Consider the following 26293-nt stretch of genomic DNA (forward strand, 5'->3'; position numbering starts at 1 on the left):
TGAAGCACTAATTTAACGTGCCCGTTTATGAGTGCATGTTAAATAACCAGCCATTACAAATGGCGGGTTAATTCTCCCTCAAACTCACAGTAGCATTTCACGCTAAGCGAGAAAAAAAATCTTTATTTTTTAATAAAATAACTGCACAAAGCAGTTTTAAGGGGTTAAAGTGAGGGGATGTGAGGTGTTAGAAAAATAACGGCACTGAATAGTGTTATTACATTGCTGTCTATGGGGACTGTGTTAATACTGTTAATATATATGTATATGCTTATAAATATATATATATATTTGTTAATGTGTAAATACACATATAAACACAGAAATATATATCTATATTCATATATATTTAAAAAGTGTTGCCTAATGCTGCGTGACTTGCCCCCTGTGCTGCGCTAGGTTCTCTGCCCTGTCTCACGGCATGAGAATGAGGCTCCCATTGAAGCCTATGGAAGCACAATCTTGTGAGCGCAATGCTTCCAGGCAATGCGAACGTGAGGTCGCGTTCACATTGCGCTTTACTTGTAACATCAGTGCACATTTGCGTGTGCTGGTATCACTGAGTAATGTACCCCAAAGTTTATTAAAGGAACACAAAACCCAAATTTAGTCTTTCATGATTCAGACAAAGCATACAATTTTAAGCAACGGTCTAATTTACTCCGATTATACATTTTTCTTTGTTCTCTTGCTATCTTAATTTGAAAAAGCAGAAATGTAAGCATAGGAGCCGGCCCATTTTTGGTTCAGCACCTGGGTAGCGCTTGCTGATTGGTGGCTACAATACTTTTTGCCTCTGTAATTACCTTATATCGAAGTCTCTGTAGACTGCCCCCTCATCTCAGTGCTATTTACAAACTTTAGCCAATTACTGCGGCTTCATAAATAATTCCACTGGAGTTAGCACAATGTTATCTATATGGCACACATGAACTAGCACTGCCTGGCTGTGAAAAACGAATAAAATGCACTGAGATAAGAGGTGGCTTGCACAGGCTTAGAAACAGGCAGAGATTTAAAGGTTACAAAGTATATTAATATAACAATATTGGTTGTGCAAAGCTGGGGAATGGGTAGTAAAGGCTTTATCTACCTTTTTAAACAATAAAAACATCAAATAGACTGTCTTAAGTATCCTGAATTTGTATTGTGATCAGAAAAACAGGACTGGCACAAATAAAGTAAAATACCATTTTTAACTGAACCAAAAAATGAAAAAAGTGCTGCTGCTAAACAATGAGAATTTGTGATTGCGATCGCGTTGACACAGAATACGGCTCATCTGCAGCAGTCACATGACCATAGCCAACGCTAGACTGTGATCAACCCCAAAAAAACTAAATTTATGCTTACCTGATAAATGTATTTATTTCTTTACACGGTGAGTCCACGGATCATCAATTACTGTTGGGAATATCTAGCCTGGTCAGCAGGAGGAGGCAAAGAGCACCACAGCAAAGCTGTTAAAGGGACACTTAACCCAGTTTTTCTCTTTCGTGATTCAGACAGAGCAGCAATTTTAAGCAACTTTCTCATTTACTCCTATTATCAATTTTTCTTCGTTCTCTTGCTATCTTTATTTTAAAAGCAGGTATATAAATCTTAGCAGCCAGCACATTTTAGGTTTAGCACCATGGATAGCGCCTGCTTATTGGAGGCTTACATTTACCCACCAATAAGCAGGCATAACCCAGGTTATTAACCAAAAATGAGCCGGCTCATATGCATCACATTCCTGCTTTTTAAATAAAGATAGCAAGAGAACAAAGAAAAATTGATAATAGGAGTAAATTAGAAAGTTGCTTAAAATTGCTGCTCTATCTGAATCACGAAAGAGAAAAATTGGGTTTAGTGTCCGTTTAAGTATCACTTCCCTTCCCACAACCCCCAGTCAATCGACCGAAGGAAAAGGAGAGAAATAACACAAGGTGCAGAGGTACCTGAGGTTTATATAAAAAAACAGGGAGGGCCGTGGGCTCACCGTGTCAAGAAATAAATAAATTTATCAGGTAAGCATAAATTTTGTTTTCTTTCTTAAGACACAGTGAGTCCACGGATCATCAATTACTGTTGGAAATCAAAACCCAAGCTAGAGGACACAGATAATAAGGGAGGGCAAGACAGGTAACCTAAACAGAAGGCACCACTGCTTGCAGAACCTTACTCCCAAAAGAAGCCTCAGCCGAGGCAAAAGTATAAAAATGATAGAATTTAGAAAAAGTGTGCAAAGAAGACCAAGTCACAGCCTTGCAAATCTGTTCTACAGAAACCTCATTCTGGAAGGCTGAAGAAGAGAAACATCCCCAGAGGAATGAGCTGTGATTCTCTCAGAGGACAGCTGTCCAACAGTCTTGTATGTCAAACGATTAATACTTCTTAACCCAAGAGAAAGAGAAGTGGCAGTGGCTTTCTGACCCTTGCGTTTCCCAGAAAGGAAGAGCCCACACAACCTCCAGGTTGTGAACAAACATTCCTTAAAAGAAGAAGGATTTAGACAGAGAGAAGGAAAAACAATTTCCTGATTAATATTTCTGTCCGAAACAACCTTAGGAAGAAAACCAAACCTGGTATGAAGAACTGTCTTATCTGCATGAAATATGAGATAAGGGGAATCACACTGCCAAGTTGAGAGTTCCAAAACCCTCCGAGCAGAAGAGAGCAGCAAGAAACAAAACCCTCCAAGAACCACTCAATATCTTATTGAATGCATTGGCTCAAATAGAGCCTTTTGCGAAACTGTAAGAACAAGGATATTGCTCCAAAGTGGAGCAACTGACTTAGCACAGGCCTGATTCTGATCGAGGTCTGACAAAGGATTGTACGACTTTCACGTCTGTCAGACGCTGTGCAGCAATTTAAATAGGGCAGAAATCTGACTCTCCAGAGTACCGACAGACAAACTCTTCTCCAGACATTCCTGGAGAAAATAAAATAAAAAATTCTTGGAATCCTGACCCTACTCCAAAAGTAGCTCCTAGATTCACACAAATAAAAACATTTACGCCATATCCTATGGTAAATCTTACAAGTAACAGGCTCCCAAGCCTGAAACATGGTCTCAATGACCGCGTCAGAAAAAAACACACTAAGACAAAACTAAGTGTACAACCTCAAAGCAGTCAGCTTCAGAGAAGTGAGATTTGCATGAAGGAGTAGACCCTGATTAAAAGGTCCTTCCTCAAGACCACCTCCAAGTTGGAAGAGATGACAACCAGATCCTGTGAAAACACACAGAGGATATTAGAATTAACAATGTTTTCACCTGCTTGATACAAGCAATCACTCGTGCAGGGAGAGCAAATGGAGTAAAACAGGTATGCTAGACAGAAAACCCAAGGAACCTCTAGAGCATCTATCAGAACGGCCTGCGGAACTAGAAGCATATCTAGGAAACTGACGAGACGCTAACAGATCCAGCTCCGGCATCCCCCATTTAAGGGTGAACCAGGAGAAAACCTCCGAATAGAGAGCCCACTCCCCAGGATGAAACGTCTATCTGCTCAGGAAGACCGATTCCCAGAGACCACTCCTGGAAAGTGGATGGCATATAAACAGTAATTGTGGGCTTCGGCCCACAGAACAATCTGAGATACCTTCTTCCTTGCTGAGGAAACTCCCTGACGTAAATGTAAGCCAATGAGGATATTTTGACTAGAAAGTTCTCTGGAAGCATCTGCCCTGAGACAGGTGCACCTAGAAAATCATCAGGTGATTGATCTAGATCTAGCCTCTGAGACAGATCCGAAAGATCCCTGCCATAGACTGAGCATACAAACTGCAGAGCTCGGAAATGTAAATAAGCAAAAGGAATGATGTCCATGGAAGTGAACATGAGACCAATTCCCCAATACCATGAGTCACTGATGCCTAACAGTAGACTGCAGACTAGAAAAGGGAACTATTTTTGTCCCCTGGAAAACTACCTTCGTAGCTGGAACAAGAGAACTCTTATCCAGAATCACTTTCCATCTGTAAGAACATGAAAAGACAACAGCATCTCCAAAAGAGAGATAGCTTCTTGAAATATGGCATCAGAACCAATATCCAGGTAGGTCATCAATACAATTCCTGAGACCTAATCACCGAAAAAAGAGCCCCCAAAGAAGATTCTGGTAACTGAGGCAAGGCCAACCGGAATGCCGCAAACTGAAAAGGCTTGTCTAGAAAGGCGAAGCTCATGACCTTGATGATCCCTGTGGATGGGAACATGAATATACGCATCCATCCGGTCTATGGTCGTCATGCTGACCCTCTTGCATCAAGGGAAGCATGGAACAAATAATCTCCGTTTTAAGGATGCTACTGATGAGACACTTTAGGTCTAACAAAGGAGAGAAAGTCCCTTTTATTTGTGAGCCACAACTGAAAGGTATAGAATCTACACAACCACTCCCAGGAAGGAAAACAATCCTGAATACATTTCAAGAATGCCCCTCTCTTTATCTGGTCTGCAGACTAACATAAGAAGAGGAATCTGCCCCTGGGAGGAAGTTATGAATTCTATTTATAACCTTGATTACTGTATCCACAGCCAAAGGATTCTAGGCTTGATAAAAACAGAGAAAATCTGTCCCCACTTGATCCAATCCCGGATCGGGGACAAACCCTTCATGCTGATAAAGACTCAGCTGCAGATTTTTAGTATGCTTCCCCTTGCCCCAAGACTTCTTGGGCTGCCAAGAAAACTTGGATTATTCCTGCTTGTAAGAGAGAGCGAGGAACACTGTCATTTGCAGTTACCAAAGAAACGAAAAATTGCTCTGGCATCCTTAGGGTCTATTTATTTGTCCTCTGGTAGAAAAGGCTCCTTTTTTACCCATAAAATCAGAAATCATTTCTGCCAGACTAAATCCAAAAAACGTCTTGCCCTTGTAAAGAAAAGCCAGAAACTTGGACTTGGAGGAAGGATCAACTGACAAATATTATAGTCACAAAACCACTCGGGCTAGCAGATATTTTGGCTCCCAGTCTATTTTAGACAAGGCACCTCCAAAAGATGCCACTCTTATCTCTTGTTTCCTTCCATTGAAAACCTGGATGATTAATAAACCTCCAGCTTCTTGTCCATGGATCCATAAAGGAGTCGCTAACCTCCATAAAGATCAAAATTCTCTGAGCCATAGTAGAAAAATTTCCTTCTACTAAAAGCTCAGTGCCTTTAATGGAAAAATAAAAGTCTTTAAAGACAGGAAAAATCTCATAGCATGTCTCCAGATAACAGCCCACATAGCCGCTCCGTTGTGAAACGGATAGAACATAGAAAAATGGCGCCGTCCAATTCTTATCAGAAGGAGGCGGAGTCCCACTGAGGGGAAGAAGCACGCAACTTCTACAAAAATGGTGCACTTCTAGATAGGAATCAATTCAATAAATATAGGCAGAGAAACTAACAGGCAGTGCTGAAGTACTCTTATATAGATCTCTGCACAATGTATAATAAAATCATTGCATAAGGTCCCAAATCTTGTCTTGGGGCTGGAAAAGTCAGCTACTAGCAAGGGAGCTGCGGCTCCCAGAACAGTAAACATTGTTTTCGCTCACTGAACGTGTCCCCTCTCTGCGGTAGCAGAAGAGCAAGGGAGAGCACAACCTGCTTAAAAGAGCTCCACGCACTACAAAATGTAAACACACAGACTCTATAAGTGTAACAACTCAGTATAAGGCAGGTAAAACCCTTTCAATATGTCACATAACCAAATGAGGAGTTAAAGAAAACGTCTCTTTCACATACATAAAACGTGCCTGCACCCTGCCCTTAACGATATCCTTACTAAGGATATTTGTATCCCAATGAAATTGCAGATATTGAAAAAAGTGCCAAATCTCCCTAGAAGACCCAAAGGCATTTATCTGCATCTAGCCATCCGGCAGGAGGACAGCTTATCCGGCATGAGAGGATGCCACTCCCCACAGAGGCCTGTAGAAAAAAAAGAAAGATCAGAATAAACCTATTCTGGCTTTCTGTTCTAGGGCAGCAAAGTGTTAGGAAAACACAGCAAGGCCCACCTTACAAGTTCCTAACTGCTTAAAAGCTACAACAGCCCTACTGAACAGACTAACATGGAGTACAGCTAAAACCAAATGTCAGGGAAGATCAGAGCAAGCCTGCTCAGGCTTCCAAAATAAAAAAATCTTGATAGAAGAATCTCAATCAGACACCTAATTACTTCACTTCTTCCTTGCACTAAAGGCAAAGAGAATGACTGGGGGTTGAGGGAAGGGAAGTGATGCTTAACCGCTTTGCTGTGGTGCTCTTTGCCTCCTCCTGCTGGCCAGGAGTGATATTCCCAACAGTAATTGATGATCCGTGCACTCACCGTGTCTTAAGAAAGAAATCTGTTATTTTCAAATATCAGTATTACTGTTCTCACACTGAACACAAAACTAGCAGTTCGCAAGTTTTTTTTACCACTTCCTCCCTTGTATCCATGTCACACCTTGTATGATAAGTACTAAACCTAATTACTACTCACCAGGATCTAGATTTCCGAACTCTCACGGCTGCCGGACGCTCCATAAGACTGTCCAAGCGAGTTAACCTTTCCAAGTGCAGAGTGCGTGGATCTTGTTCCGTCCGATCTTTGGAGAAATCCATCTCAAACACGGCAGGAGGACTGAGGTCCAGCTCTAGGAACATAATGTTCTCAGCCTTAAAGAAAGATGAAAACACAACTCAGTCTGACATTTTCTGTTTATTATTTTTCTTATCGTGCAACGATTTTTTGTAAACTAGCCATAAAATGCTCCTTTGGTGATTAATTCTGCAATCAACTTTTACAGATGATCAACAGCTCTTTTTTGTGGTTAAAGTTTATTTGCCTTCTCCAGCTTCTCAAAAACGTGTGTCTCCCTGCAATCCAGGAACCGTAGGGACATTCAAGGATTGGTCTATTGCTGTTATAAGTTATTTACTGTATTTATTTGTGTCTGTACCCAACAACATGTGTCTTTATTTGGGACAAATTCTGGGCATATGATTGAGAAATTTAAGGAACATCAAAATGTTTTTTTAAGCTATGTCCGAAAATTTCTTGCAGGAATGAGAACAAAACAACACAATTTTAGGAGCAAAGTTAAAGCAGAATTGATCTAAATACATAATGAAAATACAATGAAAAGTACTTTTACTAAGCATAATTAAACATTTTATGAGGGGTTAAACTATGAGTGTCATATCCCTTTCAGTAGTTAAAAGAAAAAAAAAAGTTTCTGCCCTAACTATTCCATTAATGGAATTTTGAGGTTTTCAAGTTTTAGAATAAACTAAAAGAAATTTAATAAAATCATAGAACTATTGGGTTACAGCGATGGTAAATTTCAGACTATGAGAATGTATATATTAGTTTGCAAGTAAAATATTTTTTTAAAATGTATATATATTTTATAATAAAAGATTTATAATTCTAATTGGTATTGTCTGTTCTTCCGTCCCCCTTCATTTCCTCTTTTGGCTGGGCTGTGATACATATAGCAGTCAAATCCACTCTCTACATTGGCTTTCTAAAGGCTTTAAAGGGGGTAGACTTAAAGATTGTCAAATGACACACATGTTGATTGGATGTTAACTAGAATTGTAATTTAAAAAAAAGAGTTCATCCAAGTAGGCCGGCATAACATTGCAAAAAAAGCATTATTATATGCACTAATTTAACTATTTCAAAATGAATTAAAAACAAAAAAAGGTACACAAATATTTTTTAATGGCAAAGATTACATTTATGGCATTTGATTAGTTAAAGTTTACCATCACTTTAACTGAATTTACAGTATGTTGCACAACACTGGAAACTATATATTGTAGTTGGCAGATATAACTTACCCGGTATCTGGGGTGATACCCCATCACCATGGCAACCCGTGCATATTGACTGATGGGTCGCTTGTACCCTACTGCTGAAGACGGTCGTCTTTTCATTGTGCTGCCTCCTCCACTGGCGCTATAACAATAAACAAGAGATATTCATGGAGCGGCATTCAGTAAATTTCATGAACAACTGAGATAAATAAAGAAACACTTTTTTGTGCAAAGTTATGTAGCCACCTAAGGGCCAGATCAGGAGAGTATCGCTATTTTGCACCCTGGCTCACACGTTAACTTCACTAGACAAAGGCTTTTTGCGCGTGTCAGGTTGCGCTCATATTAAAAGTTGAAAGTAAAAAGTTTGCGCGCAAGGGAAAGCATGAAGTGCGCAAAAAATTTAACTTTGAATATCATGACCGCTTTAATGTACAGGGAGTGCAGAATTATTAGGCAAATGAGTATTTTGACCACATCATCCTCTTTATGCATGTTGTCTTACTCCAAGCTGTATAGGCTCGAAAGCCTACTACCAATTAAGCATATTAGGTGATGTGCATCTCTGTAATGAGAAGGGGTGTGGTCTAATGACATCAACACCCTATATCAGGTGTGCATAATTATTAGGCAACTTCCTTTCCTTTGGCAAAATGGGTCAAAAGAAGGACTTGACAGGCTCAGAAAAGTCAAAAATAGTGAGATATCTTGCAGAGGGATGCAGCACTCTTAAAATTGCAAAGCTTCTGAAGCGTGATCATCGAACAATCAAGCGTTTCATTCAAAATAGTAAACAGGGTCGCAAGAAGCGTGTGGAAAAACCAAGGCGCAAAATAACTGCCCATGAACTGAGAAAAGTCAAGCTTGCAGCTGCCAAGATGCCACTTGCCACCAGTTTGGCCATATTTCAGAGCTGCTACATCACTGGAGTGCCCAAAAGCACAAGGTGTGCAATACTCAGAGACATGGCCAAGGTAAGAAAGGCTGAAAGATGACCCCCACTGAACAAGACACACAAGCTGAAACGTCAAGACTGGGCCAAGAAATATCTCAAGACTGATTTTTCTAAGGTTTTATGGACTGATGAAATGAGAGTGAGTCTTGATGGGCCAGATGGATGGGCCCGTGGCTGGATTGGTAAAGGGCAGAGAGCTCCAGTCCGACTCAGACGCCAGCAAGGTGGAGGTGGAGTACTGGTTTGGGCTGGTATCATCAAAGATGAGCTTGTGGGGCCTTTTCGGGTTGAGGATGGAGTCAAGCTCAACTCCCAGTCCTACTGCCAGTTTCTGGAAGGCACCTTCTTCAAGCAGTGGTACAGGAAGAAGTCTGCATCCTTCAAGAAAAACATGATTTTCATGCAGGACAATGCTCCATCACACGCGTCCAAGTACTCCACAGCGTGGCTGGCAAGAAAGGGTATAAAAGAAGAAAATCTAATGACATGGCCTCCTTGTTCACCTGATCTGAACCCCATTGAGAACCTGTGGTCCATCATCAAATGTGAGATTTACAAGGAGGGAAAACAGTACACCTCTCTGAACAGTGTCTGGGAGGCTGTGGTTGCTGCTGCACGCAATGTTGATGGTGAACAGATCAAAACACTGACAGAATCCATGGATGGCAGGCTTTTGAGTGTCCTTGCAAAGAAAGGTGGCTATATTGGTCACTGATTTTTTTTTTGTTTTGTTTTTGAGTGTCAGAAATGTATATTTGTGAATGTTGAGATGTTGGTTTCACTGGTAAAAATAAATAATTGAAATGGGTATATATTTGTTTTTTGTTAAGTTGCCTAATAATTATGCACAGTAATAGTCACCTGCACACACAGATATCCCCCTAAAATAGCTATAACTAAAAACAAACTAAAAACTACTTCCAAAACTATTCAGCTTTGATATTAATGAGTTTTTTGGGTTCATTGAGAACATGGTTGTTGTTCAATAATAAAATTAATCCTCAAAAATACAACTTGCCTAATAATTCTGCACTCCCTGTATTCTCCCATAGACTTCAATGGAGTGCACAAACTGCAAAGAAAAGCTTAACAACCATTCACACGCAGTAACCCGATCATATTTATTCAAGGTGCTAAACCCGACACAAATTATGAATATTTAACATTCGAATGTTCTTCACATACAAGAATTTTTTTTATTTATTCTTAAATACATTTTACTACATATATCTGAAGAATGTTTATATATACCTATATATTTATTAATAAAATATAGGTACAGATATATATGGAAATATCTATTTAAAAATGCAAAGAACATATTCATCTATGTACAGAACATTGGAATATGAAATATTTACAGTAAATGCATAGTTAAAATCTTTATTAAATATGAATATTGTATAAATATATTTCATGTTTTCAGCTACTTGACAGCAAAGGGCTACAATGCAAACATATATATATATAAATAAAACTTCATATAAAGCACCCACTCTTCAGTCACCTTCAAACAATTACTTTTATAAGGTGATTGAAGTCCAGTGAGCGCTTTATATGAAGTTATGTGTGAGCATCCAAGACAGCACCGTGGCAGCTGGAAACGATTGGTGGGAGTGGGAGTGCAACCACAGCACAACGTTTATTTATATACATATATATATACATACATCTGTAGACATGTATATGTATGTATGTCTATGCACAGAGCAGAGAAATGCTCCATATTGCTTGTGTGCTACAGTCAGCCCTAAATGTCCCAGATTACAGTGCAAAGGCATGGGGAGCACGTATCCTGTTGCCTGAAAATAGTACAAGAGGTTGGTCTTTTTCTTGAGCTCATAGAGGTCTATAGATGATGTACAGAGATATGTGTGATATGTACTGGGAGATATTGTAACACCAAGTATTACTGTAGCATTATTTTATAAAAACATCAGTGACATCTCCCCCCCAGCATCAGATTGGGATTGTAATAAGTAATAATACACACTGTTTTGAACAGATATATCCTAATATATAAGTAATAATACACACTTATAAAGTTTAGTGTGCAGTAAGGGATAAGGCTGTAGGCCGTTTTCTAAGATGTCAGAGTCAACAGAAATTTCAAACACAAAATAGGATCCCTCTTTTGTAAGATGAATACCCCCTCCTTTTAATTGACAAGCTATGAATTGATTACCATGGAATCAGGTCCAGTTTGAGAGTGTAGTCTATTCCTTGTTTTGTGTATGTATAGGGAAATTACACATTGGCTGTGTCTACCTTGTTTGTATCTTAGTGTGTTAAAAAAAATATTAATAAAAAAGTGTGGATTTCAGAAGAAATCTGGATTTGGGGATTTGTACCTGTACCCTTTATTATAAATGGACTAGTGGAAACTTCAATAATTTCAAGATATATATATATATAAAACATAGCAATATATAAAAAATAGACATATACACACAAGGCTGCAGGTTCGACATCCCTACAATATATACGCTTTAGTGTAACAATGCAAATAACTCACTTCCCCGGCGGTACAAGGGGCTGAAATTTCCACTGGTCTTCATCAGAGTCATAGTAAAGCCGGTTCATAATCTTGTTCTTCTCTTCTGGCGGGATGAAGTTCTCTATAATCAGATACCTTGGTATAACAGCAAAGAGAACAAAGACTTAGTACCCTCAAGCTACAAACATATCATGGAACAAACAAGATATGACAAATGATAGACAACTTCCCTGTTAGATGACAGCAGCAGATTGTGTACAGTATATAGTGAATATTTTATAAATTATCTTATACAATAGCCCCTGAGCTAATCTGTTAAGAATGGAAAAGTATTTAAAAACATTCTATAATCAACAATAAGTTACAGTATATAATTTTAGAAGAATTCTATAGTGATCCAAAAATGTGTATATACTGTATATATTTAAAAAGCAAGACATTTGGCTTAATAACAATGCTGTAATTGTCACATTGCCAGATTGCGTTATAGCCCTCCCTGTTATTTAACTGCTCATTCCTAACCATAACCCTATAAAATTGTTGCAAAATTTGCTTTCATTGGAGGTCATTATTGGGGGTAACATCTTACTATAGCTAAGATTTGCTCCTTCTACATAACGTCCGTGAGATTATGGTCACATGGTCATCTATATTGTGGTTATAAAAATACAACCTGATATACACAGAAGACTTAAGTCTAATGCATGTAATAATTTCACAATACACAGTGTATATACACAATATAACTCAATGCAGCTGTAAGCTAAGCGGTCTTTGTGCTTTCTATGCTCTGGATTTATATTAACTAGCAGTCACCCACTTGTGTGCCCCTAAAAGGGTTAATTAGGTGAGGAAAAAAACCATACCATTTCTCATTGAAGATATTCTATGTAGGTTGCAAATAAAAGCCAACTACTGGCGCACAGTGATTTTAACTACATCACATAGTAATATGTTTATGCTAGGACTCACCTAGGATATTTCCGTAAGTGAGATTACATACGCCTAGATTTAGAGTTCTGCGTTAGCCGTCAAAAGCAGCGTTAAGGGCTCCTAACGCTGCTTTTAACCGCCAGCTGGTATTTAGAATCAGCCAGGAAAGAGTCTAACGCTCACTTCCAAGCCGCGACTTTTCCATACCGCAGATCCCCTTACGCCAATTGTGTATCCTATCTTTTCAATGGGATATTCCTAACGCTGGTATTTAGAGTCTTGTCTGAAGTGAGCGGTAGACCCTCTACCGACAAGACTCCATCCGCAGAAAAAAGTCAGTAGTTAAGAGCTTTCTGGGCTAACGCCGGTTTGTAAAGCTCTTAACTACTGTGCTCTAAAGTACACTAACACCAATAAACTACCTATGTACCCCTAAACCGAGGTCCCCCCACATCGCCGCCACTCTAATAAATATTTTTAACCCCTAATCTGCCGACCGCACATCGCTGCCACCTACATTATACCTATGAACCCCTAATCTGCTGCCCCTAACATCGCCAACATCTACATAATATTTATTAACCCCTAATCTGCCCCCCCCAACGTCGCCGCTACCTAACTACACTTATTAACCCCTAATCTACCGACCGGACCTCACCGCTACTCTAATAAATGTATTAACCCCTAAACCACCGCACTCCCGCCTCAAAAACCCTATAATAAATAGTATTAACCCCTAATCTGTCCTCCCTAACATCGCCGCCACCTAACTTCAACTATTAACCCCTAATCTGCCGACCGGACCTCGCCGCTACTCTAATAAATGTATTAACCCCTAAAGCTAAGTCTAACCCTAACCCTAACACCCTAACATTAATTTAATCAGCCAATCAGATTGAGCTCACATTCTATTGGCTGTTCCGATCAGCCAATAGAATGCGAGCTCAATCTGATTGGCTGATTGGATCAGCCAATCGGATTGAACTTGAATCTGATTGGCTGATTCAATCAGCCAATCAGATTTTTCCTACCTTAATTCCGATTGGCTGATAGAATCCTATCAGCCAATCAGAATTCGAGGGACGCCCTCTTGGATGACGTCACTTAAAGGAACCTTCATTCGTCGGTAGTCGTTGTTGAAGAAGGATGTTCCGCGCCGGAGGTCTTGAAGATGGAGCCGCTCCTCGTCAGATGGATGAAGATAGAAGATGCCGCTTGGATGAAGATGTCTGCCGGTCCGGATGTCCTCTTCTGCCCGGATAGGATGAAGACTTCTGCCGCTCCGGATGTCTTATTTTGGTCCATCGGATGAAGAGTTTGGCCCGATTGGGTGAAGACGACTCAAGGTAGGGAGATCTTCAGGGGGGTAGTGTTAGGTTTATTTAAGGGGGGTTTGGGTTAGAGTAGGGGTATGTGGGTGGTGGTATTGTGTTTTTTTTTTACAGGCAAAAGAGCTGATTTCTTTGGGGCATGCCCTGCAAAAAGCCCTTTTAAGGGCTGGTAAGGTAATAGAGCTGTTAACTATTTTAATTTAGATTAGGGTAGGGAATTTTTTTATTTTGGGGGGCTTTGTTATTTTATTAGGGGGCTTAGAGTAGGTGTAATTAGCTTAAAATTCTTGTAATCTTTTTTTATTTTTTGTAATTTAGTGTTTGTTTTTGTAATTTAGTGTTTGTTTTTGTAATTTAGTTTATTTTATTTAATTGTAGGTACTTGTAGTTAATTGATTTAATTAATTTATTGATAGTGTAGTGTTAGGTTTAATTGTAACTTAGGTTAGGATTTATTTTACAGGTAATTTTGTAATTATTTTAACTAGGTAGCTATTAAATAGTAAATAACTATTTAATAGCTATTGTACCTAGTTAAAATAAATACAAAGTTGCCTGTAAAATAAAAATAAATCCTAAAATAGCTACAATATAATTATTCGTTATATTGTAGCTATATTAGGGTTTATTTTACAGGTAAGTATTTAGTTTTAAATAGGAAGACTTTAGTTAATAAGATTTAATTTATTTCGTTAGATTAAAATTATATTTAACTTAGGGGGTGTTAGGTTTAGGGTTAGACTTAGCTTTAGGGGTTAATACATTTATTAGAGTAGCGGCGAGGTCCGGTCGGCAGATTAGGGGTTAATACTTGAAGTTAGGTGTCGGCGATGTTAGGGAGGGCAGATTAGGGGTTAATACTATTTATAGGGTTTGCGAGGCGGGAGTGCGGCGGTTTAGGGGTTAATACATTTATTAGAGTGGCGGCGAGGTCCGGTCGGCAGATTAGGGGTTAATAAGTGTAGTTAGGTAGCGGCGACGTTGGGGGCAGCAGATTAGGGGTTAATAAATATATTATAGGGGTAGGCGATGTTAGGGGCAGCAGATTAGGGGTACATAGGTATAATGTAGGTTGCGGCGGTGTACGGAGCGGCAGATTAGGGGTTAATGATATAATGCAGGGGTCAGTGATGGTGGGGGCGGCAGATTAGGGGTTAATAAGTGTAAGGTTAGGGGTGTTTAGACTCGGGGTACATGTTAGGTGCAGACTTAGAAAGTGTTTCCCCATAGGAAACAATGGGGCTGCGTTAGGAGCTTAACGCTGCTTTTTTGCAGGTGTTAGGTTTTTTTACAGCCCAAACTGCCCCATTGGGGGAATCGTGCACGAGCACGTTTTTCCAGCTAGCCACTACCGTAAGCAACGCTGGTATTGAGAGTTGAAGTGGCGGTAAAACATAATTTATGCTTACCTGATAAATTCCTTTCTTCTGTTGTGTGATCAGTCCACGGGTCATCATTACTTCTGGGATATAACTCCTCCCCAACAGGAAATGCAAGAGGATTCACCCAGCAGAGCTGCATATAGCTCCTCCCCTCTACGTCAGTCCCAGTCATTCGACCAAGAATCAACGAGAAAGGAGTAACCAAGGGTGAAGTGGTGACTGGAGTATAATTTAAAAGATATTTACCTGCCTTAAAACAGGGCGGGCCGTGGACTGATCACACAACAGAAGAAAGGAATTTATCAGGTAAGCATAAATTATGTTTTCTTCTGTTATGTGTGATCAGTCCACGGGTCATCATTACTTCTGGGATACCAATACCAAAGCAAAAGTACACGGATGACGGGAGGGATAGGCAGGCTCATTATACAGAAGGAACCACTGCCTGAAGAACCTTTCTCCCAAAAATAGCCTCCGAAGAAGCAAAAGTGTCAAATTTGTAAAATTTGGAAAAAGTATGAAGCGAAGACCAAGTTGCAGCCTTGCAAATCTGTTCAACAGAGGCCTCATTCTTAAAGGCCCAAGTGGAAGCCACAGCTCTAGTGGAGTGAGCTGTAATTCTTTCAGGAGGCTGCTGTCCAGCAGTCTCATAGGCTAAACGTATTATGCTACGAAGCCAAAAAGATAGAGAGGTAGCAGAAGCTTTTTGACCTCTCCTCTGTCCAGAGTAAACGACAAACAAGGAAGAAGTTTGGCGAAAATCTTTAGTTGCCTGCAAGTAGAACTTGAGGGCACGAACTACATCCAGATTGTGTAAAAGACGTTCCTTCTTTGAAGAAGGATTTGGACACAAGGATGGGACAACAATCTCTTGATTGATGTTCCTGTTAGTGACTACCTTAGGTAAGAACCCAGGTTTAGTACGCAGAACTACCTTGTCTGAGTGAAAAATCAGATAAGGGGAATCACAATGTAAGGCTGATAACTCAGAGACTCTTCGAGCCGAGGAAATAGCCATTAAAAACAGAACTTTCCAAGATAACATTTTTATATCAATGGAATGAAGGGGTTCAAACGGAACACCCTGTAAAACGTTAAGAACTAAGTTTAAACTCCATGGTGGAGCAACAGCTTTAAACACAGGCTTGATCCTAGCTAAAGCCTGACAAAAGGACTGGACGTCTGGATTTTCTGACAGACGTCTATGAAACAAGATGGACAGAGCTGAAATCTGTCCCTTTAATGAACTAGCTGATAAACCCTTTTCTAAACCTTCTTGTAGAAAAGACAATATCCTAGCGATCCTAACCTTACTCCAGGAGTAACCTTTGGATTCGCACCAGTATAGGTATTTCCGCCATATTTTATGGTAAATCCTTCTGGTAACAGGCTTCCTAGCCTGAATCAGGGTATCAATAACCGACTCAGAAAAACCACGTTTTGATAAAATCAAGCGTTCAATTTCCAAGCAGTCAGCTTCAGAGAAGTTAGATTTTGATGTTTGAATGGACCCTGTATCAGAAGGTCCTGTCTTAGAGGTAGAGACCAAGGCGGACAGAATGACATGTCCACTAGATCTGCATACCAAGTCCTGCGTGGCCAAGCAGGTGCTATTAGAATTACTGATGCTCTCTCCTGTTTGATTTTGGCAATCAATCGAGGAAGCAGCGGGAAGGGTGGAAACACATAAGCCATCCTGAAGTTCCAAGGTGCTGTCAAAGCATCTATCAGAACTGCTCCCGGATCCCTGGATCTGGACCCGTAGCGAGGAAGTTTGGCGTTCTGGCGAGACGCCATGAGATCTATCTCTGGTTTGCCCCAACGTCGAAGTATTTGGGCAAAGACCTCCGGATGAAGTTCCCACTCCCCCGGATGAAGAGTCTGGCGACTCAAGAAATCCGCCTCCCAGTTCTCCACTCCCGGGATGTGGATTGCTGACAGGTGGCAAGAGTGAGACTCTGCCCAGCGAATTATCTTTGATACTTCCATCATTGCTAGGGAGCTTCTTGTCCCTCCCTGATGGTTGATGTAAGCTACAGTCGTGATGTTGTCCGACTGAAACCTGATGAACCCCCGAGTTATTAACTGGGGCCAAGCCAGAAGGGCATTGAGAACTGCTCTCAATTCCAGAATGTTTATTGGAAGGAGACTCTCCTCCTGATTCCATAGTCCCTGAGCCTTCAGAGAATTCCAGACAGCGCCCCAACCTAGTAGGCTGGCGTCTGTTGTTACAATTGTCCAGTCTGGCCTGCTGAATGGCATCCCCCTGGACAGGTGTGGCCGATGAAGCCACCATAGAAGAGAATTTCTGGTCTCTTGATTCAGATTCAGAGTAGGGGACAAATCTGAGCAATCCCCATTCCACTGACTTAGCATGCATAATTGCAGCGGTCTGAGGTGTAGGCGTGCAAAAGGTACTATGTCCATTGCCGCTACCATTAAGCCGATCACCTCCATGCATTGAGCTACTGACGGGTGTTGAATGGAATGAAGGACGCGGCATGCATTTTGAAGTTTTGTTAACCTGTCTTCTGTCAGGTAAATCTTCATTTCTACAGAATCTATAAGAGTCCCCAAGAATGGAACTCTTGTGAGAGGAAAGAGAGAACTCTTCTTTTCGTTCACTTTCCATCCATGCGACCTTAGAAATGCCAGAACTAACTCTGTATGAGACTTGGCAGTTTGAAAGCTTGAAGCTTGTATTAGAATGTCGTCTAGGTACGGAGCTACCGAAATCCCTCGCGGTCTTAGTACCGCTAGAAGGGCACCCAGAACCTTTGTGAAGATTCTTGGAGCCGTAGCCAATCCGAATGGAAGAGCTACAAACTGGTAGTGCCTGTCTAAGAAGGCAAACCTTAGATACCGGTGATGATCTTTGTGGATCGGTATGTGAAGGTAAGCATCCTTTAAATCCACTGTGGTCATGTACTGACCCTCTTGGATCATGGGTAAGATTGTCCGAATAGTTTCCATTTTGAACGATGGAACTCTTAGGAATTTGTTTAGAGTCTTTAAATCTAAGATTGGCCTGAAAGTTCCCTCTTTTTTGGGAACCACAAACAGGTTTGAGTAGAACCCTTGTCCTTGTTCCGACCACGGAACCGGATGGATCACTCCCATTGTTAACAGATCTTGTACGCAGCGTAGAAACGCTTCTTTCTTTATCTGGTTTGTTGACAACCTTGACAGATGAAATCTCCCTCTTGGGGGAGATAATTTGAAGTCTAGAAGGTATCCCTGAGATATGATCTCTAGTGCCCAGGGATCCTGAACATCTCTTGCCCAGGCCTGGGCGAAAAGAGAGAGTCTGCCCCCTACTAGATCCGGTCCCGGATCGGGGGCTCTCGGTTCATGCTGTCTTTGGGGCAGCAGCAGGTTTCCTGGCCTGCTTGCTTTTGTTCCAGGACTGGTTAGGCTTCCAGCCTTGCCTGTAACGAGCAACAGCTCCTTCCTGTTTTGGTGCAGTGGAGGTTGATGCTGCTCCTGTTTTGAAATTCCGAAAGGGACGAAAATTAGACTGTCTAGCCTTAGCTTTGGCCTTGTCTTGAGGTAGGGCGTGGCCCTTACCTCCCGTAATGTCAGCGATAATTTCTTTCAAACCGGGCCCGAATAAGGACTGCCCCTTGAAAGGTATATTAAGTAATTTGGACTTAGAAGTAACATCAGCTGACCAGGATTTTAGCCACAGTGCTCTGCGTGCCTGTATGGCGAATCCTGAGTTCTTAGCCGTAAGTTTGGTTAAATGTACTACGGCCTCCGAAATGAAAGAATTAGCTAGTTTAAGGACTCTAAGCCTGTCCGTAATGTCGTCTAGCGTAGAGGAACTAAGGTTCTCTTCAAGCGACTCAATCCAAAATGCTGCCGCAGCCGTAATCGGCGCGATACATGCAAGGGGTTGTAATATAAAACCTTGTTGAACAAACATTTTCTTAAGGTAACCCTCTAATTTTTTATCCATTGGATCTGAGAAAGCACAGCTATCCTCCACCGGGATAGTGGTACGCTTAGCTAAAGTAGAAACTGCTCCCTCCACCTTGGGGACCGTTTGCCATAAGTCCCGAGTGGTGGCGTCTATTGGAAACATCTTTCTAAATATTGGAGGGGGTGAGAACGGCACACCGGGTCTATCCCACTCCTTAGTAACAATTTCAGTTAGTCTCTTAGGTATAGGAAAAACGTCAGTACTCGCCGGTACCGCAAAGTATTTATCCAACCTACACAGTTTCTCTGGTATTGCAACGGTGTTACAATCGTTGAGAGCTGCTAAGACCTCCCCTAGTAATACGCGGAGGTTCTCCAATTTAAATTTAAAATTTGAAATATCTGAGTCCAATCTGTTTGGATCAGAACCGTCACCCACAGAATGAAGCTCTCCGTCCTCATGCTCTGCGAGCTGTGACGCAGTATCAGACATGGCCCTAGCATTGTCAGCGCACTCTGTTCTCACCCCAGAGTGATCACGCTTGCCTCTTAGTTCAGGTAATTTAGACAAAACTTCAGTCATAACAGTAGCCATATCTTGTAATGTTATCTGTAATGGCCGCCCAGATGTACTAGGCGCCAAAATATCACGCACCTCCCGGGCGGGAGATGCAGGTACTGTCGCGTGAGGCGAGTTAGTCGGCATAACTCTCCCCTCGCTGTTTGGTGAAATTTGTTCACATTGTACAGATTGACTTTTATTTAAAGTAGCATCAATACAGTTAGTACATAAATTTCTATTGGGCTCCACCTTGGCATTGGAACAAATGACACAGATATCTTCCTCTGAGTCAGACATGTTTAACACACTAGCAAAAAAACTTACAACTTGGTTATAATCTTTTTTAGCAAAAAAACGCACTGTGCCTCAAAGAGGTACTAACGATTAAATGACAGTTGAAATAATGAACTGAAAAACAGTTATTGCATCAAACTTTAAAACAACACAACTTTTAGCAAAGGTTTGTTCCCATTAGTAAAAAACAACACTAATTAAATTTGTACATAAGAAAACAAAACAACGTTTTTTATACACAGTCACTATAAGAATTCTCACAGCTCTGCTGAGAGAATTTACCTCCCTTCAAAGAAGTTTGAAGACCCCTGAGATCTGTCAGAGATGAACCGGATCATGCAGGAAATATAAAAGTAGCTGACTGGAATTTTTTGATGCGTAGCAAAGAGCGCCAAAAACGGCCCCTCCCTCTCCCACACAGCAGTGAAGAGAAACGAAACTGTCACAATTAAAGCAAAAAAAAACTGCCAAGTGGAAAATAATGCCCAAATATTTATTCACACAGTACCTCAGCAATGTAAACGATTCTACATTCCAGCAAAAACGTTTAACATGAGAATAGTTATTAAAAGGATTAGTGACCTTTAACACAGTAGTTCCGGTGAAATACCATCCCCAGAATACTGAAGTGTATACATACATGTCATTTTAACGGTATGGCAGGCTTTTCTCATCAATTCCATTCAGAAAATAAAAACTGCCACATACCTCAATGCAGATTCATCTGCCCGCTGTCCCCTGATCTGAAGCCTTTACCTCCCTCAGATGGTCGAGAACAGCAATATGATCTTAACGACTCCGGTTAAAATCATAGTAAAAAATCTCTGTCAGATTCTTCCTCAAACTCTGCCAGAGAAGTAATAACACGCTCCGGTGCTATTTTAAAATAACAAACTTTTGATTGAAGTCATAAAAACTAAGTATAATCACCATAGTCCTCTCACACATCCTATCTAGTCGTTGGGTGCAAGAGAATGACTGGGACTGACGTAGAGGGGAGGAGCTATATGCAGCTCTGCTGGGTGAATCCTCTTGCATTTCCTGTTGGGGAGGAGTTATATCCCAGAAGTAATGATGACCCGTGGACTGATCACACATAACAGAAGAAATATGCCTGTACGCTCCCTTTTTGGAGCCTAACGCAGCCCTTCAGAGAACTCTAAATACCAGCGTTGTTTAGAAGCAGCGCTAGAAAAAAACACGCGTAGCTAACGCACCCCTTTGGCCGCAAAACTCTAAATCTAGGCGATAATTTGGTAAAAACATGTGTGTAAAATATGGCCATGTAGATGTCCAATAAAGAGACAGTTTACACCAAATTTCATATAACTGCATAATAGACACTACTATAAAGAAGAATTTGCACAGATACTGATATAAAAATCCAGTATAAAACCTTTTTAAAACTTACATAGAAGCTCCCAGTTTAGCACTGTTGATGAGGTTAGACTGGGACACCCCCTGAAAGGGGCTGAGAAAGCAGGAAAAGCAGACCCTCCCCTGAATATGAAAAACATAAATTATGCTTACCTGATAATTTTCTTTTCTTCTGACAGGAAGAGTCCACAGCTGCATTCATTACTTTTGGGAATTCAGAAAATGGGCACCAGGAGGAGACAACGACACCCCAACCAAAGGCTTCAAATACCTTCCCCACTTCCCTCATCCCCCAGTCATTCTGCCAAGGGAACAAGGAACAGTAAGAGAAATATCAGGGTGAAAAAGGTGCCAGAAAAAAATAAAAAAATAAATTACTGCTAGCCTCATAAACAAACCGCAGGCGGGAGCTGTGGACTCTTCCCGTCAGAAGAAAAGAAAATTATCAGGTAAGCATAATTTATGTTTTTCTTCTTAAACGGGAAGAGTCCACAGCTGCATTCATTACTTTTGGAAAAACAATACCTAAGCTAGAGGACACTGAATGCAAACAAAGGGTGGGTACAAAAAGGCGGCCCCTTCGAAAGGCACCACAGCCTCAAATTATCCGACACCCTATAAAAATAATAAACGACACGGATAAAAAACCCGAAGCCCAGGTACACATCAGTTACACAACCAGCAAAGCCAAGCTAGAGACCACTCAGCCCCAGAGTCTGCTGAGCACAAACAGCCTCCAAGGAGCCAGCCCCACGGCTCTCGACTTCCACAAAGAGCACCCCCGGCCTAAATGTCAAGGACCTCTATCTGCCCCTCGAGAGAGAGAATAGATCCCCAGAAGAGATCCAAAGGATCATCCCACACGGGCTCAAAACAAATCGATATTATCGATCAGGGAGACTAACTCCCTAGAAAAACAAGGACCTGAAAAGACAGTCCATACTCAGGGAAAAACGTCCCTACGAGGAGTAAACCCCCCGAATAGAACTCTGACAGCTATCACAAACGGCTACGAGGAGTAAACCCCCCGAATAGAACTCTGACAGCTATCACAAACGGCATGCTACCGTCCATCAGGACAGACTTTGTGCAAGGGTTCGAGACCCCCTACACTGCTGTCTTCCATAAAGAGCAACACTTCCCAAGGGAAGAGAGTTTTCAGACTCCAGCATCTAAATATCAGAATCTAACAAATAACAGGAGCCTTACCAGGGTTTTAAACCCCCAGCCTCCTGCTGCCGGAACGGTGGAGCCAGTCACTACTCCACATCTCCCTATTCCAAGATTCTGAGAATGCAAGAAGGGAAAAAAACCCTACAAGGCTAGAAAAACAAAGACCCCCAAGTCGTCACAGATACTGAGGTAACTCCAAATCAAGGAGAACACCCAAGAACTCATCCCCCACTCTAGGGGAGAAAGGGAACTAAAGCAACGGAAACCACCCTACCATAGAGGCAAGACCATTAAGCCAATATCGCCAGCCCAGTTGAAAAGATACCTGGAGTCTACAAGGAACATCAAATGCGCCAGAAGACCAGTAGGGACCCATCAGAGAGACCTAGAACCTAAGCCTCAGGCAGATAGGAATCTCCCATGAGAAACAGAACCCCACCCCCTTCAAAGGGACACGTGGGAACACAAAACCTAAGGTTAAACCGAACCGTCCAAACTCTATCCAGGGAGAGACATAGACCTAGGCCAGAGTCCTCGAAAAACGGAATCGATCGAAAGATCTAACTTCCTGAGAAACCCTAAGCTGCCCCCTATAATTAGGAGCGCACCATCTAAAGTCCCTAGACTTAACAAACTAGCAGACAGCCTCAAACCCAAGAGTTTGAAAGAATTCCTAACCAGTTTAAGAATTCGGCACCCAGTGCTCCTGGATCACAAAGAAAAACCTTGTAGACAAGTTTAACTACGTGTTACACACGCTGGAAAGGTAACAACCAGCACTCGAAGGTGGATGTGAACCCAGATCTTTTGCTTGCCATCCCAGTGAGCTAGATGGAAACCACCCTCCACTAAGCCCCAACAGAGCATTGAGGATAAATGGTCATCTACCTGACCCCAGAAGGGCGACAGTCTGTAACCGACCTCGGACCTCCACTCTCAAGCCCGAAGGCTAGATCTGCACCGAGGTCAAAGAGAACACCTGAGCGTCGAAAGACCATGGTAAGACCAAAGGTAGATCCTATATGGAAGAGACAACAGTCTCTAGAGATCCTTGCAGGATCGGTCTCCCAAAAACCCCTTTAACAGGGTACAGACTGGGAGCCTCGCAGCTCCTCACAGAAGGCAGGGTAACCCCTGCACTCCATCTACTGGAGCAAACGCAACGCTGAGCAAAGGAAGGCTATGCCCACACTTCCAGACCTGATGACCCAACTTAAGCCAGGAAGGAAGGAGATTCCGCCACCGAAAAGTAATGCTATTAGGCTAAAGAGTCCACATCCGGAAGAAACCTCAAGTGAGGACGCAAATCGTTCACCTCTCGGAAAACTAGACAACAGATGTCATACACACCTCCCAACTCCAAAGTAATGGAAACTACGGTTCCAAGTCCCCAGGGACCTTTAAGAACCATGATGACATCTGAAAAAAATAAAACAGACCCGTATTCCAGGCGAATAGCCAGAAAAAGTCAACCTTAGATAAGAACTCACAACCCTCCGCTCGGAGCGTTGGATCTACACACTAGGCCCCATATTTCAAAATCAGATCCGAACCCGGAGTCCATATCAATAGGCCAAGTGACATTCAGAATCCAACAGGATTCAATCAGCACCACGAGGGTGACATGAACCCAAGTAACAGCAGAAAGCGCCTGACCAGTACCTGCCTGGTATAAGAACACTACAGAACTGTCCAAGGTCCAAGAAAATTTGACCCGAAGGTTCGATAAATAAACTAGAAAACATAACTCTGTTATCCAAAAGTGTGCAACTTCCGTAGAAGTGCCCATGCGACCACAAAATCGCAAGTATCGGTTCCAGAGAAGAACGTTCCCAAAATGGAAGTATATCAGACATGAGCTTTAAGAAAAACAAATCAAACACATTCTAACCGGATCAAAATAAAAGGAAGGCAGCACCCACGGGTGAACGCCCAAGGTGAATGGGAACGCCAACGGGACCAGCCGATCAGAGGCCCCATCCACCCAAGCTCAGAACTGGAACCGAAACATAAAAGAAAAAAGAAAAAAAGAAAAATGTAGACGTTAAGGAGATTAGCTTCATCCACAAACATCTAATCCAGCTTGCCATCCAGCATCTAAGGCCTCGGATCCCTCGGCCCCTAGGACTGGAATCCTCTAACATCGCCAAAACATTTCTTAAAAGGACACAAAGACGTCCCAGCCTATAACGGAAGGCAAAATCATCCCTCGCCAGGACAATGAAAGACCCTGGCCCCGAGGTTGGGGCCCCTGAAGCCTCAGACCAACGCATCCCCAGGAGGCCGAACTATATCAGGCGATCCCATGCACGACAGGCCATGGTTAACAGAACACAGACAAGTAATATTTCACTTGGGAGATATAAATGAGCCAGCGCCATAGAAATGGCCATGCGGAAACCGTGCCATCACCTCTGGAGGAAAAAAGCCACCCTCCGGAGGATTAAAGGCCATAGGGACACCTGCTTGCGTAGCCAAGAAAGGGCCTGTGGCGCGCACCTCACAGGACATGAAAACCTCGGAGGCGGATGGCTCAACGCACTCTAAGGACCTTGATTTGGGAGAAGAGAGTACTCTAGAACGGCAATCGGAACATAACTGATGGGCATGGATAACCCGGGCCATTTCATATTCATCACAAGACGCATTCTCCGTATTGGAGACATCTGTGTCTAAGATATCAGAATCCTCCATAATCTTGGGATTACAAAAATGACAAACACTAACTGGTATTGTTTTTACACCCCCAATGGCTGGGGCACTCACCACCTCCTGTGAACCAGACAACCCACGAGCAGACTCTCTCTGTCGCCAGTCAGCATACGGAAGTGAGAAACAACGTAACCGCACCCGTCACGAGGTGCACCGTGCCAGTCACAAAAAGGGCACGCAATCTCAAGAGATCACGCCATTAAGATAAGGCCGTTATGTTCCGTAAAAGCCATGAGCCTAAGTATTGCTACACATTAGCAGATAGAACCATATAACAAACATGATTAAAGTCCACCCTGTTCAATAACCCACCTCAGGAGATATTAACCCATGATTCCTTTATTTTTTTTTATTTTTTTAATTTTAAATTCTTTATTGATACATTTACAATACAGTCATAATGAAAAACATCAGTTGTCAATGTTACATGAGCGGTAACCATAGCCAATAAATTGTGCATGATGGTAGGACAATCCAAGCATAGACCTAAGTATACAATAAGAGAACTGAGTTCTCAAAGTTCCCAGCGAAATATAATGTCCTTCAACATAATAGGGAAACAACATTGGCATTCAACATTAACATATAATTATGACAGTGTGATATTCATTTAACAACACATAATTAACAGACATTTCAGGGCTGACTCACAGATAGTACATGTAGATCGACAAGATAAACCGCTCAGTGAATTAATCTGTGTTTAGATCTCAAACATAAACAATATCTCCAAATGGAAATAAGAAGAGGAGAGGGAAGAGAGAAGTAAAGTATAGTGAAAAGAAAGAAAAAAAGAAAAAAAAGAAAGGGGGGGGTGGGGAAAGGGTGGCGGGTAGGGGGAGGGGAGGGAAAAGGACGGGTGGAGGGGAAGGGAGGAAAAGGGTGAGAAGTTACCATAATGAGGGCAGGTGAGGGGTGAATAATTAATCACAATTCCTTAGGGACCAGAAGGTTTGAGCCATAGGGTCTTGAAGCCCCAAGGCTTATTGTCTTTAACAGGAGTTACGAAGGCCATTAAGCCTAAGAAGTGCTAATCAGGGCTGTACTCCCAAATCAAAGTGTGTTGATCTTCAGAGCTATGAACATGAGACACATAGGCTTCCATTGATTTGAGATATTTTAAGGTTTCCACAATTTGGTCCCAACCTGGGGAGGCCGGTTGTAGCCACATACTAGCGATAGATAGTTTGAGTGCGAGGAATAAATAAACACAGAACATTTTCTGTGGGACAGGTAATTTAGGAGGAAAGATGTGGAACAAGGCCACACTTGGCGTAGTTGGTTTTAGAATACCTTTCGTGTTACAGTAATGAATTGCCTTTTGCCATAGCGGTACAACAACTGGGCAGGACCACCAGATA

The 26293-nt window shown here is 41.8% G+C and overlaps 1 protein-coding gene across 1 annotated transcript in view; it reads right to left on the reverse strand.

Moving 5' to 3' along the window:
* Positions 1 to 26293, reverse strand: part of KIF3C (kinesin family member 3C) — a 249701-nt gene that overhangs the window by 2324 nt on the left and 221084 nt on the right. The window contains exons 6-8 of the mRNA XM_053709474.1: positions 11266 to 11382; positions 7820 to 7937; positions 6474 to 6649 (exon numbers count right to left, since the gene is read on the reverse strand). Coding sequence (XP_053565449.1) covers positions 6474 to 6649; positions 7820 to 7937; positions 11266 to 11382 — 411 coding nt within the window. The remainder of the gene's footprint in view (positions 1 to 6473; positions 6650 to 7819; positions 7938 to 11265; positions 11383 to 26293) is intronic.

The sequence above is a fragment of the Bombina bombina genome, chromosome 4, assembly GCF_027579735.1.
Source record: "Bombina bombina isolate aBomBom1 chromosome 4, aBomBom1.pri, whole genome shotgun sequence".
Lineage (NCBI taxonomy): Eukaryota > Metazoa > Chordata > Amphibia > Anura > Bombinatoridae > Bombina > Bombina bombina.